Genomic DNA, 14,555 nt, shown 5'->3' with positions numbered 1-14,555 from the left:
TGAGTTTATTTTATTACTAACAATCTGGGAAAATATATTAAGAAACTTCCATTTAGTATCTAAAAAATTACAGAGCCCAAATACAAATCTTCATGATGCATGTACATTTTTAAAGGAGGCTTCTTCTTCTATTATAAGTTTAAGGGATCATTATAAAGAGCTAGTTGCTTCTGCAAGTGAGCAATGTAATAAGTAAAATATACCAATCCAAAAAACTATTCGTCGCCGTGTATATTCAAAAAAGATTTTTGGTGATGTTGACGGTGATAGAAGACTCGATATTTCTAAAGACAATCTTCGTGTGATGGTTTTTTTACCAGTTATAGATACAGCAATTTTACAACTTCAAGAAAGATTCAAAGGATTATTTGAGGTTACTAAAAGATTTGAATTTCTGGTACCGCATAATATATTATCATTTAGTGAAGAAGATATCACAAAAGCATCTTATGACTTTCAAATATTTTACAAACATGATTTAAGTACTGATATAACAAGGCAAATTCTATCCCTTAAATCTATACTAAAGGATTCATTAAAAAATGTACATTGTATTAAACACCTTTTACAATGTATTTTAGAAAATAATATGGCCTCTATGTACAATGATATTTTTAGTGCATGTATCATATTTATAACATTGCCAGTTACTGTAGCCAATGCAGAAAGATCGTTTTCAAAATTAAAAATCATAAAAAACTACTTAAGAAATTCAATGTCTCAAGACCGCCTGACAAACATAAGTATTTTAAATATTGAACGAGGAAGAACAAAAGAATTGGACATAAACAAAATAATTCAAATATTTGCTACTAAAAAAGCAAGAAAACAAAATTTTCTTAAATAAACCAAAATTGAATTATAATTATTGTTACATACATTTTTTTTTGACATGTTATAACTTATACACATATTTAAATCATAATATTATGTTTCAAGATTTTTTTGTTTTTGTAATAAACTGATTTATACACGTATGTAACAAGTATAAAGGTAATTAAAAAATAAAGTATTCAAGCGTTTAAGTTGAAGCTACCTGCCAATTATAGTTCAGCTCTTATTAAGATTCAGTAAGTATTAAATAGGGTTTAACTTTAGTTTTATAATTGGGGACCCTACAAAACTTTGGGTGAGCATTATAGTAAATAGGGGCCTCTAAAATTAGCCTGCACCGGGGCCTCTATAATGGTAGTTGCGGCACTGGCCGTCGGCCTCGAACGTTCTTTCCAGACTACGCCGTTGATCGGACACTAAAACACAAAGTGGTCCACGGTTTCGCTGGGGGCCCCGCATTAGCACGAGGCACTAGGGGTCAGAGTAAACTGGTGGAGTTTCGCATTGAAATCGCCGTGCCTAGCTGGGCAACGTAGTGATCCATGGTGAGTGGACTGCGGAGTACGAAGCCTCACGTTCAAGTCCGGAAAGAGACTTAAGGTCCATCTACCTTTCATCGACGCCACTGCCACTGCCATACAGGGTACAGTAGTAAGAATGGAAGTCGATCGGCCATTTTTGTGGGATTTACGTGTGTTTATAAAATAATATATAATATATATATCTGTGATTCTGTGCTACCAGCTTAACTTTTAACTGTTGTAAGTAGTGATAGCAGACAACAGTTATAAATATGATAAGGTTCTAATTCCCACAAAGATGGCGGAAAATGGTAACTTCAATTATCTCTATTGGCAGCATAAAAACACAGAACACAAAAAACTATAATATTAAATTGAATGGAAGCTTAATATACAAATTTCTGAACAATAGGCGATGAGAAGAAGTATTGATGAATTAAGATATTTCATAGCATAATTCAGAAATTAAAATAAACTATAATAAAAAAACATAATTTATTTATTTTAATTTACAATTTAAAACAAATATTACATCCACCAAAAACTAACAGAAAAACTAATTGTCTGGGATTCTACTCTGTGCCACCAACCAGCAGGTATAAACAACATTTCCCCTATAATAAAATATAACAAAAATATATTATAAATTAACAAATGTATGATTATAATAGAATGTATCAAAATCATTTTTGTATAATAATAATTTCATCAAACCTTCATGAAGTGTACAATGCTTAGCCTCTGCTAGGGAAAATTTAGGATATTTGCTTAAATCTGGTTTAATTGGATCAACTTGAGCAGTGTTCATTAGTAGTTTTTCTTCATATGGATATAAACATTCGGTCCATTTGGGATCATATAAAATAATATCCTTTGTACCAACAACCTTAATAATGTGGTATGATCATAATTAATAATGAGTTTTATACATAAATACGTAAAAACATGATTTAATGGAGTTTTTTTTATTGAGTGTGCATATTACTTGAGCCAAAAAATTGTTTTTTGGATCATGGTGAGTAGGAGAAATAGTTCCTTTTGGTCCAAACCATGCATTAATATCTGGTTCAGAGTCATCAGATTCTGACAAGTGACAATAATCTGGTATTCTAATATCATCTTTTAATTCTGGAATCTAAAATATTGTTCTTCAAAGGGACAATATTATTTTATGGAAATTCTAATCAACTACTTGATTAAAAAGTTGATGTTGAGCCAGGTAAGTGGTTTTATCCTTGGGATGTAAAACTCTATTGTTAATAAATTCTTCAATAGTTATCAATGTTTGACTCCAATCTTCATCGGCATAAGATGAACCAATTTCAACTGGTACAGTCCTTGATCCTGCCATTCTTAGTATATAATTTAAATCGTTCCATTTATCTAGAGCAGGCCAATGTAGCATGCCACCTATAATAATAATTTTCAAATCAAAAAACATTTCATATTATATTTAATTGTGGAATAATTACCAGTTATTTTAACAGGTAATTTTGGCTTAAAGTAATCTCTAAAAAAGGTTTCTAAAGATGGAATATTGATTATTGGAATCTCTTTGCCTATTTGATGAAGAATGTCATTATTACTTGGACATTTATTGTTAATTACTGCTTGAGGTTCTAAATAATAAAAATTAAATTAACAATTAATTTAATATTTAATATAACTACAAGTAGATAATAATTTATTTAAAATAAACATACCCAACACATTTAAGTTTGTTTGTAAAGCATTACACAAAAATGTTGCTGCTTTAGTTAATTCTTCCCTAAATTCATTTCCCATTAAAAGACCCATATCAATTGCTTTTATTGCTTTTTTGATGACTTCTTCGTCATATGAAGATTGTAATAACAGTTTTGTCTAATTAAAAATGTATTGTTATTAAATTTATATGGGGAAAATTATATGATTTAAAAATAACCAGTTTTTATTTTTAAAACGGTTTATTACCATACAAACAGTTTGATACCATTTAATAGATAAAACACTAGTTTAAGAATTTCAAACTAGTTTTTTTAAAACATTTTGTTTTTACAAACATAATATAAGACAATAACAGTAATATTTACACCAATATTTTCACTACTAACCTTAAATAAACTTGCATGGGAATATAATTTTCGCATACCTTCAGAAACATCAACCCATGAACCTGTATGTAGATATTCCCATATTTTTTCTAAAACATCTTCAATTTTTGATAGAGAAGTTGCTCGGTCATTCAATTCTAATGCTAAAATTCAGATATATTATGCATAAATTATTATTTGGTATTTTGATAAATTAATACTTCAAACAAGTAGGATAGTTGTGTAGTAAGCAGCCCTTACCACACAAAAGATAAAGAAATAAAGAAAAAGAACACTTTTTCTTTTAAATGCTACTTTTAAAATTATTTATTAAACTGATTAACAATAACAAAAAACGTATATTACATTGACATAGCAGGTGAGACACAAAATACGGATAATGACTGACTGAATACTAACAAAGTCAGTGATTCACAAATCACAATACATTGGCAATAACACTGACAAAGTACAAAGGAATCTAGTATTCATTTTAAAGGTTATACATAAGAATATACCGGGAGGTGTGGCACAGTGGACATCTCAGGTGCTGCATGGCACTTGAGGTTAAGCTGTGTTTGTTGCTGCTTGATCCCGGATGGGTGACCACCCGGGATTTTTAGCGGCGACCCACACTATCAACCCCGGATGCATGGCTGAAATGCCATGCAACCCGGCGACCGAACTGGCATAAAGTTAGCCATAGCCACTCCCGGTCAATACGCCATATGCATATATACATAAGAATATCAAGTCAATATGAAATAATTGTGTATCAGAAAAATAGTAAATATAATATAAACTAAGCTTATGAATAAATCATATAAACCAAGCAACCTTAGCTTACTACAGTTGTACCCATTACTTCACGAAGAATAAAGATCATGAGTGTTAATTGTTTTACAATACTTGTCTTTTATTTTCAATGTTTAACGTACCATTATATGATTCACGGAGTAAGAAATCTAAAGAATTATTCAGATTACTGTAGTCAAATTGAGTAGGTAAGGAACAGTTTAAATGCTGTATGATGTAATCAAAATCCATTCTAGAACGTTAAATAATTATAAATACAAATTTTAAACAAGTTAAATATTATGCCGATTTATCAGCATTCAGTACTGATAACCTGGCTGTTATCATAAACGCGACTTAATAGGTTTGTCCGTTTTGTCAAGAAATGTACAGTTTCACAACAAGTGTACACCAAAGCGTTCGTTTTGAAATAGTGTAGAAATACACCATAGAGTAATAATATAACAATACTTGTGGCCTCTTTTTCATAGCTGATGGCTCGTTATCCAAACGTTTATCTCACAGATAAATGAATATATATATACATCAATATATATAATAAACTAGATTGCTAATTAGCGATAAGAATAATCGAAGCCGACGGTCCGCCATTCTGGGGGGATTTATTCTTTTATTATCTATGGGCAAAACTCACGATTATAGATCATAGACCTATAAAGAATTTATATATCTTTATAGGTCTATGTTATAGATACATCTTTAGTCGTGGCAAAAAGTGTACGATGGAAAAAATTGTCTTTATTTACGTATGCAATATGGGGAAAGTGGTGTTATCCCATAGATTACAACAGTCATGATAAAAATCGATTTGATGATAGTCGATAGTTATTGATAATATTTTTCTCTTTAATTTTTAAAGGTAATTTTTCGTTTTCTTCTGTTACATAAAAATGTCAAATTTTAAAATTCCTTGGTTACCAATAACATTAGCTACAGTTCCTAATATTGGTGGTTTTATTGGAGGAATTTATGTACGCAAAAATATAAAAGGATGGTATGAGGTAATCATAGTTATTATTTGTAGTCTGTATATTATTATGATTATTGATATATTAGCATTACGAACTTATTTAAATACTTATATAAAACATAATTTAGACATTAAATCGACCTTCATGGAGACCTCCCAATTACATGTTTGCTCCAGTATGGACTACATTATATACAGGAATGGGATATGCTTCATTTATAGTTTACCGTGATGGTGGAGGATTTCAGGGTAAGCAAAACCATTATTTTATAAATAGTATTTATAATCAATGATAATACAATAAGTTATAAGTTAATTAAAGGTTGTATTGGGTATATTATTTATACAATTTTTGATTTCATCTATATTTACATAATGGCTTAACCTGTAGGTATGATGTAAGGTTTTCGAAACATTAGCAATATAGGTGCAGCCATTAATTTTAGGAATAATTTAAATACAACTAGTTTTGTATTATTACTATTTTATTTATTATAATTAATTAAAGAAACCTACTTTTAATTTCAGGAGCAGCTAAAATACCATTAATACTTTACTCATCGCAGCTCTTGTTGAACTGGGCATGGTCTCCATTATTCTTTCATTTTCATAAGCTAAAATGGGTATGGAATTAAATGTATTAGTTATTACTACTTAAATGTGCAGGCGCATGACGGGTTAAGATAAGGCGGCAGTGTACTAAATAAAAATCGCCAGTTCGAATTTCGGCCTTTGGCGGTTTGTTCCTCCAGACAGGCAACTGTCTGGGAGGAAAAATGGCCACCTGCACATCTCTCTGAGGTCAACTTGTTTGGAAGCGTTAGGTCGGCAACCAGCTATGAGCCCAAAAATGCTAAATCTAAAATGTTTAAGCCCTGAACAGTGAGAATAACAGACGTTAAACATAAGAGAGAGTTATTACTACTTGTATAAAATAAATACTTTATAAATAACATAATTTATTTTTATTTTTAGAGTCTATTTGAAATATGTGCTTTATGGGCAAATGTAGCTGGATGTACTGTGGCATTTTATCAAGTTAATAAAGTAGCAGGCTCATTAATGATACCATATTTAGGATGGTTATCACTAGCTACAGCATTAACTTATTATATTTATAAAAACAATCCAGAGACTCCAAAAGAACCAATAAAAGATTAAATTATCATCAGACTGTCATAATAGTTATATTAACTTTACTGCGTTCCAAAAGAGAACATACCGAGTGGGCGTACGGTTTACGTTCGGCGGCGCGCATCTCCCACCTCGACGTGCTTCATATAATATATATTTTTTATTATTGTTTAATTTTAGTTTTAATTTTTTGGGTTCACGGTTTATTTAAATAAGAAGTCTTAAAGACTTTAAATTTATTTTGAAATATGTGATAACACATTTTTGTCTGATATTTTTAATATTCAAATAGATAATATTATAAAAATAATTTTTGGTTTTTATTTGGTCTAAAATTAAATTGATCTATGAAGTCTAGCTATAAAGATTATAGTAAGCTTGTGTATTAGAAAAAACAAAATGTCTAAAATTAATAGAAATTACATTTTTTGTATAAAAAAAAAAGTTCTTCAATAATTAATAATGATTTGATAGGTATAACTTTTCGTAAATGTACTCGTGACAGCACCAATAGAACTAAGGGCTACTTGCACATTTATTTTTTATCTTTATAGATATTAATAAATTATAATACAATAAATACATTTAAATAAAATCTATGTGGTAGACGCTAGAAATTAGAATATTGCAAAATTTGGCCAAGGAAAATAAGATAAACATAAAAAAATTACTGATAAAAAATGGTTAATGTTCATACTTCACTTTATTTATTCTCAGTAGATACCTACATGATACATGTCTGCAGTCTTTTTATTTTGGCAAATATTTTAAAAACCTAATACCATTTATTTATAATTACATATTTAATTAGTTTCACGTTTAGTCAGAGCATATAGTTCGTTTTCTTCGATATTACTGCTACTTCTGTGTGATAGACTTAGTCTACTTGTATTTTCACTAGTGTCTTCTTCTTCTTCCTCAATAACACTGGCCTGAATCCACTGCTTAATACGTTCTTTTTTAGCTGCTCTATCCACAATTACAGTCTCAATTCCACAATTAGCAAAAGCTAACAAAAAGTGTTTATTTTCTTCCTGGTCTGTTTGATAACTGTATAAAGACGGGCTCAGTTCATCTACATCATCTGAAACTATAAAAATTAATATTTAATTATATAACTTATTGTTTATAATACATAAAATAATTTAACTTGATACCACATTTATTTATATTTTTTAAGTCTATTTCAAATTTCATAAAAAGAATTATGTGTACTGATTGAAAATTACTAAATCGTTTACTAAGAAGACCAGAATTTTAAGTCTTAATTTACTTTATACTAAACAATACCTGAATTAAAAAAATTATCCATAACCAGTTTTCTTTACCACCCAAAATATCGGGACTTGACTTTAACAGCTAACCTTTATTTAAAAAAAAATAGAAGTGTTTACTATTTGTAATATTTTAATGTCTGCATATAAAATAAATTAAGACTTAACTAAAAGGTTTAAGGTTATGAAATCAATTAGGTAATAGAAGATTTTTATTATTGATCTTAAACCAAAAATAGCATCAGCTGGATGCAATCTCAGATACTTACATTTATTTTTATCTAACATATATTTGGAAAGCCATCGCTCATCTATGAAATTGTGCACTTCATCTAAAAAACTTGGTCTCGTTTTTATATTAGGCTGTAGGAACTTGCGAAACATCCTTTGTGCATTTGATGTCAGTAATTTGAATAATTTAGGCCTTCTAAATGGACTCATTATTCCATTGCTTGTCAACCAGTATACATAACCCACAAATCTAGGATCTTCGGAGCTGGCTTTTTGCCATGGTAAACAGCCGGTCAGACATACAAACAGCACTACAGCGAATTGCCACACGTCATGTGAGGTTTCTACCCTATTAAAACAACTCAAATAAAATAAATATGTTATATATACTAGTACAAAGTGCACTCACTTGTATTTATGTTCAGTATCAATAGCTAAAATTTCAGGAGGCATATAAGGAATCCATTCATTCCGACGTGTGACCCAACTGCCATTTTTTCGTGTTTCACCGAAATCGCATAATTTTATCCTCGAAAAATCACTTTTGAAAACCAGTATGTTATCTAGCTTAATATCTCTATGTACCAAATCGCAACTATGAATGTATTGAATTGCAGAAACAAGCTAAAAAACATTATATTTCCATTATTAGTTTACAACACTACTATCTTGTGGTTGTTTATTTATTATGACTACATGTACAAAAAAATAACTAAATCTTTTTTTTTAACATATTTGGTTTATTTATTAATCATTATTTGGAATACAGACGCCAGTAAAGGGAATTCTAAGGTATTTAATCGCTAATACAATGTTTAAATAGTGTTGGAATAGAGTGTTATATAATGTTTGATTGGTGTAAACTATAAACCCAATTTTCTTCTTTTTTTTTTGTAGCATTGTCAGTGGTGTCGAAGTATAGTTTTTTAAGTGTGGCAACATAAAATAATTAAGTACATTCTTATTTCTCACAATGTCTATAATAGAGTCTAGAATATCTTTCACAATCCTCATTTTATATAAAAAGCTGAAACCCTTGACGAATAATTTACATTATAATGGTGAGCCCTTATCCTAAAGTAGTTACTCAGTTTTGCTTATAGGCCCTTAAAAAATTTACAATAGTTTGGAAATTACCACTAACCATAGAGATTACTCATATCAATAAGTCAATATACTTAATAAACTATAAATTACAATATAAGGCAATCAAAACACTATTCTATAAGTTCCAGAAATTAACGTCCTGAGAGGGGATGTAATTAATCAATAACATTTAAATAGGCATTAGAAAACAAGATAAACTTAAAACAAACCTTAAATCTCCCTAAAAAAGTTAGTTGCTACTGCAACTTATAAAATCTCTTATATCAAACTATTATAGCTTATTGCAAACCAGTGGTAAACTCAATTTTTTTAAGCTTAGTTTAATTAGATGTAGTTCAACCTAAGCCAGAAATGGGCTGCGGTCTCTTGCATATAATTATTTCTAACAAGAGATTATGGCCAATAATATAATTTTGGGTTACTCAAAACTAATAGTCCTGTGGACTGGTTTTCCTTTTACCCACTTGTTTTGCAACTGATTTGCTATGTAGTTCTCCAATTCCGTTGTCCGATATGTTGGATGTAAGATCACCTAATGGTGCATACTCTTGAGCAAATACGTAAAAGCTAGCTGTCTGGAAAGCAACGTCAAAAGTAGAAACGATATTGCGGTGAGCACTAAGATGATAGCTGTAATGAAATTCTCGGTAAAAGTCTTTTACAGCTATATAATTCTTTGGAAGTGCCTTTAAAACCATTTCATTGTCAGTACCACGATGTTCAACCAGCAATATTTTTCCAAACCATCCTTCGCCGACTATTTGAACAATATCGAAAGTCTCTATTAAGTCAATCTAAAATATATTTCCATAAAAATGAGATTAAAAAAGTGATAAAGAAATTAATAGTTAAAACCCTTAACCATAAAAACAATGAACTCTCTGCGTATATGTATTTCGGCAGCAATGTTGTCATCTTCAGCGCTAATGGCTAACGGTAGTCTGCTGTTAGCGCTGAAGATACTTTTACATTACCATTTAGTTTCAAAAGTTATTAGCGCTCGGGATAATACTAAAAAAGGTAAATATTTGGTTGTTTTATAATTATGTACAATAATAAAAAAAAACTATAAGATTGTAATTATTTTCCGAGAAATAAAGTCTTATCCTTAATGAATCACACTGTATCGTTGTTAACCGATGATGAAATCAATACCGACACAGGCTGGAGTTCACTATACCGTCAACCCGTAAATAATGTTAATCTGTAGTCTTTATATCAACCCGCTCTCACGGTAACTATGATTTATGATTGGCATTTGTTTTAATACTGGCTTAAATGTTGATTAACTACTGAAATGGTAAAATACAAAAAAAAAAATTAAGAACTATTGTATATTTTATTAGTATTTAGTGCTTATATTACGTTTATACTATTAACTGAGTTTGACAGAAAAAATCTTTTAAAATATGAATTCTCATTTTTGTTGCTAAAAAATGTCGTATTGTAGAATGTTATTTTAGCAAGCGGCGAAGTTCAAAATATAACGAAAAAGCCTGAGGCCAGGTCCAGGGGCCTATTCCAACAGAATTATAAGTCCACTGTCCAATAAACTTATTCTTAGTAGATAATGAAGTATCTTACTATTTATACAAAATTTAGATCAAAAGTAACACGTTGTAATTAAAATATTTATTTACCTAGTTGTAATTACTTAAAAAACTAAACAAATTGTTTAATGATATATGAAGATAATTAACATTAATAAACATTTTTTAGGATAAAATAAACCTGGTAACTTCATTTTCAGGGCGATTACAGAATAATAGAGTTCATTATTTATGAATTTGAAAATTCTAGGGTTTAAACGGATAAATTTGTTAAGCATACCAACGTAAGACAAGGTTGCCACTCTTTTTTAATTTAAAAATTCGCTGCCCTTTGCTGGTTTTCCAGAAAAAATTAAAAAAACGGTTACAGATATATGTATTAAGTTCTCAATTCTAAATTCCACTACTTCCTCCACGCATATGTAAACAAATCAAAATAAATAATTATACTCTATATGTCTGAATAATTTCACTAGTTGCAATATTTTACATATTTAAATTAAAGTTATTCATTCACAATACTATTTCCATTAGTAAGTTCAATATAATATAAAAAACTTAATAAGTAAAAATATAAGTAATGGCATAAATAAAAAATAACTAGAAAAAAAAAGTTTAGAACCAATAGAATTCCTTGTTTTAACTAATAATTCAAAGTCTTCGTTCCTTACTACTAGTAGAATTATTAAATATGGATTAATAAATATATATGGAAAACACATGAGATCAATATTTATCATAGAAACACAAGGGACTTATCTTTAAAAATTAACATTTTGGCATGATTTTTGATAATGGATTTCATTATTTATTTTACTTTTGATTTATTGTTACAAGATGCTTTATTATATAATTTTAGTTAGGCCCATGTACGTTCATTTGGGATAATATCGGGTTCTGGGCTTCTTACATATCACCGCCCCGATAGAACAATGATCTAACTGCAAAATTTGGTAAAATGGGCTAAATGCTTCAATGTGTTTAAACATATTGTCGAACGCATAAGGTAGCAAAACGATTTAACTGTAGTTATAATGATTTACCAAGCATTCCCATTTTATTAAAATTACATCCCATAACATTTTAGTGAAAATAATTTGGATTTTTCGTTCTCCTGTAAAATTTAAATTTTTGCAGTTAAGTCATTGTTCTACTGGGGCGGCGATATGTAGTTTGCTGCTCTTTTTTAGAAATATTGTTTTTTGCTAAATAAAATAAGTTTAAACTTTTAGATTTAATATTATTATAGGTGGCTTTACTAAAAACATTGTTAGATAAGCTATATATTTAGGAAAAACCCTACCTATTTATCAAATACATTTGATGCTTTACTGTACATATTTATTTTATAGTTTTGGTTGATGTAATTATGTACATTTTTTTCCATACGTTTGCCCTAGATCTTTTATACAAATTAATAAGGTTGCCACTTCATAAATTGTATCATGTAAGTATGCATTATGCACATAACTATATATTAAGTAGATAGTATTTAATACACTAGTGAAGAAATGATAGAAAAATGACTTACAAATAAATTGTAATTTTACACTTTATATGCATGTACCTTAATGTAAGCAGTAAATATGCCTTTGCCTTCAAGCTCAGCAGCCTTAATAGAGTATTAATTATAAAATTATAATAACACTATTTTAACATGAACAATCTAAAACTTTTTTTACAAAGTTAAATAAACCTTTATAAAGAAATGTTGTAAACTAGTATGCGTTAGTTTGATATGGCGTTCTTACTTTTTCTAGCTCGAATTCTCGAATTTTTGTTACATTTCCAGCGTTTTTTAGTTTTCTTGACACTCCACCCGATTTTCTTTCAAACACAAATTGATTTTGAGACATGTCTCATAACTTACATTATTTATAATTAAAACAATAACAAAATAAATAATATTTTAAGAGAAAACTATTTAACAACACTTCTTTGGTCTTTATAACGCGTTCGACAACGCTATATATTTATGTCAGCCCTATTTTAAGAACAATTATTTCCCCTCTCTAGTTTAAAAAAGTGAATATTGTACATGTTATCTAAGATTTACGAAGTATAAGAAGGCATTCTAAATGTGGGTACCTATAATATTAAATTATTTGATGTTAATTGCCGCATATAAATTATAATAAGTATTATTAAAGTTTTTTATATTAGTAAAATATCTATATTAATCATTATACATGCATATTTATATATGATACAATGATATCATAACACTAAACCACAGGGCACAGACTAAAGTAACTAAATATCATCGAACTAGTCCATATAATTTGTAGATAAATATTGCCTAAAAAAGAGAGTATTGTCTATACTCTATAGGTAGTGTGATTATTAACAAAAGAGATATTTTTAATATGTTTTTTAATGTAATACAAGTAAAAAATATCAAAATAAAAGTTACAGTATTATAGAGAAAAAAGTACAATGTAAATAACCGTATTATTTTTTAAATTGTAGGCTATTTTCCATTTTTACATAGGTTTGTCAATCCATTAGGTTCGGCTTTTATATTAAACATTAGATAATAAAACAATATGTAGTTAAGGGTTGAAATCCGGAAAGCGTCACAGTCAAAATTAACCTTTTTGTTGTTTTTAAAAAAAAAATAAAATTTCCAAGGAAAAAGGTCTGCTGGAAAAAAAGTCCGGATGACATATCAAAAGTAGGACAAAAGGTCTGAATATAATACATGTCACAAAAAATAAACGATATTTTGAACTTCGATTCTAAACAAGCTACAAAATAAGCTGAAAAAAGTTTTATCGGTGAGCATTTGACATACCAAGGGTGTTTTTACTATTTATGCCTAAGTACATAAAGGAAAATTCAAGATTTAGGCTTACAAAATAAGTATAAAAGTAATTGATATTTTAGCTATTTTTGTAGCATAATCGACGTATTGCCATTTTTGCCGTTAAATCAGGTTAATGGGAATATAAATTATTAAAAAAGTATTCTTTCACAACTATTTAAGTTATAAAACAACTCCCCGGTGCCTAGTATAATATAATCTGTGGATACTGGACCACACTTTGATCATTTCTTACTGTGTTGGGTTATATTTTTTTGGTTTAAACTGTGCTAGATTCTTACAATTTTCGGATTAGTTAAGAAATGTTTGATTGTGGTAAAATCACTTTCAGATTTAATAATTACTTTGACCTTACATTGCTAACTTCTTCTGTACCGATTTATACTGTACTTGGTTTGGACTATGCCGAGTTGAGCTGAGCTAGTTTTTTATTTTATTGTTTGTGTGTTAATCAGTTTTTAAATAATTAAATAAAATTAGGCGTATGCAGTATGCACTGATGCTCGTCATATCAATAGTATTAAGATTTTACCTATTTTACATATTTTTGTTCCACTGTATCGATCGATGGTACAATGGTAAACAAAGTAAATTTTACATACAAGAGATAATCGTGAAATAAAAGTTAGAAGTATATAATTATAGTTTTAAAAGGAAGGCAAATATCAAATACTTATGGGATGAACGCCAACAGCCATTAAAGATAAAACTAAGATTAGCAGCAGCTAATAGATGCTATTTTAGATTAATAAGGGCTAATTTATAAATATATATATATATATATATATTTATTCATTTTTTTAATATATACAAGCTATAATGTGTGTTTAATTTACAGTGTACATTTTATACAAAACATTTGCGTAATAATATCATAACATATATTATACATTTAGCATAAAAACTATAAGTAAGTTAAAAAGTCCTAATAAATAATAGAAAATAATTCAATAAGAATTTATTGGTAAACATATAAATAATAACTGAATTCATAAAAATTTACAACCTACTTAAAGCTTAAAAGCTAAAATTATAAAACATGGAATATGCTTTAGCCTGCTCGCTCCTGAATAGTGATTATTTCTGATCTATAATCTCCTTGCGATTTATGACGATAGTATGGTCTTAATTGTATGTTCTGGCCAAAACGTTTGCATGACGACGACGACTCGTTATAACTTATATTATACGTTTTAAGTAGACGTGTTACTTTCGTGTCATT

The 14,555-nt window shown here is 28.9% G+C and overlaps 3 protein-coding genes across 9 annotated transcripts; 1 reads left to right on the top strand and 2 right to left on the bottom strand.

Moving 5' to 3' along the window:
- Positions 1 to 1,838: 1,838 nt before the first annotated feature.
- On the bottom strand, positions 1,839 to 4,827 carry LOC126838088 (bifunctional peptidase and arginyl-hydroxylase JMJD5-like). Of its 2 annotated transcripts, none has more exons than XM_050572208.1 (9): positions 4,694 to 4,827; positions 4,366 to 4,475; positions 3,449 to 3,591; positions 3,059 to 3,218; positions 2,828 to 2,974; positions 2,548 to 2,765; positions 2,341 to 2,490; positions 2,070 to 2,241; positions 1,839 to 1,969 (listed from the first exon to the last, which is right to left on the bottom strand). In XM_050572208.1, the coding sequence occupies exons 2-9, from the start codon at positions 4,472 to 4,474 to the stop codon at positions 1,884 to 1,886; spliced, it is 1,185 nt and encodes a 394-aa protein (XP_050428165.1). In that variant the 5' UTR covers position 4,475; positions 4,694 to 4,827; the 3' UTR covers positions 1,839 to 1,883. The 2 variants fall into 2 exon arrangements, with proteins under 2 accessions (XP_050428165.1, XP_050428164.1); XM_050572207.1 differs by lacking the exon at positions 4,694 to 4,827 and adding an exon at positions 4,557 to 4,682.
- Positions 4,828 to 5,052: 225 nt separating this feature from the next.
- LOC126838886 (translocator protein) lies at positions 5,053 to 6,657 on the top strand. Its single transcript, XM_050573661.1, has 4 exons — positions 5,053 to 5,244; positions 5,342 to 5,462; positions 5,742 to 5,836; positions 6,189 to 6,657. Exons 1-4 carry the CDS (start codon positions 5,134 to 5,136, stop codon positions 6,372 to 6,374), a joined length of 513 nt encoding a protein of 170 aa, XP_050429618.1. The 5' UTR covers positions 5,053 to 5,133; the 3' UTR covers positions 6,375 to 6,657.
- A 362-nt stretch (positions 6,658 to 7,019) lies between these two features.
- On the bottom strand, positions 7,020 to 12,477 carry LOC126838855 (serine/threonine-protein kinase meng-po). Of its 6 annotated transcripts, XM_050573611.1 has the most exons (7): positions 12,261 to 12,368; positions 12,077 to 12,181; positions 9,822 to 10,251; positions 9,424 to 9,753; positions 8,262 to 8,476; positions 7,891 to 8,201; positions 7,020 to 7,437 (listed from the first exon to the last, which is right to left on the bottom strand). In XM_050573611.1, the coding sequence occupies exons 3-7, from the start codon at positions 9,822 to 9,824 to the stop codon at positions 7,151 to 7,153; spliced, it is 1,146 nt and encodes a 381-aa protein (XP_050429568.1). In that variant the 5' UTR covers positions 9,825 to 10,251; positions 12,077 to 12,181; positions 12,261 to 12,368; the 3' UTR covers positions 7,020 to 7,150. The 6 variants fall into 6 exon arrangements, with proteins under 6 accessions (XP_050429568.1, XP_050429567.1, XP_050429573.1 ...); XM_050573610.1 differs by lacking the exon at positions 12,077 to 12,181 and having other exon boundaries at positions 12,261 to 12,402; XM_050573616.1 differs by lacking the exon at positions 12,077 to 12,181 and having other exon boundaries at positions 10,080 to 10,251; positions 12,261 to 12,402.
- Between the last annotated feature and the right edge of the window lie 2,078 nt (positions 12,478 to 14,555).

The sequence above is a fragment of the Adelges cooleyi genome, unplaced genomic scaffold (assembly GCF_023614345.1).
Source record: "Adelges cooleyi isolate 19-005CV unplaced genomic scaffold, UGA_ACOO_1.1 ACOO_flye_CR_arks_rails_tigmint_CR_PRNA_30, whole genome shotgun sequence".
NCBI classification, from domain to species: domain Eukaryota; kingdom Metazoa; phylum Arthropoda; class Insecta; order Hemiptera; family Adelgidae; genus Adelges; species Adelges cooleyi.
The sequence above is the reverse complement of the archived record's forward strand: the minus strand, read 5'-3'. Positions and strand labels throughout refer to the sequence as shown.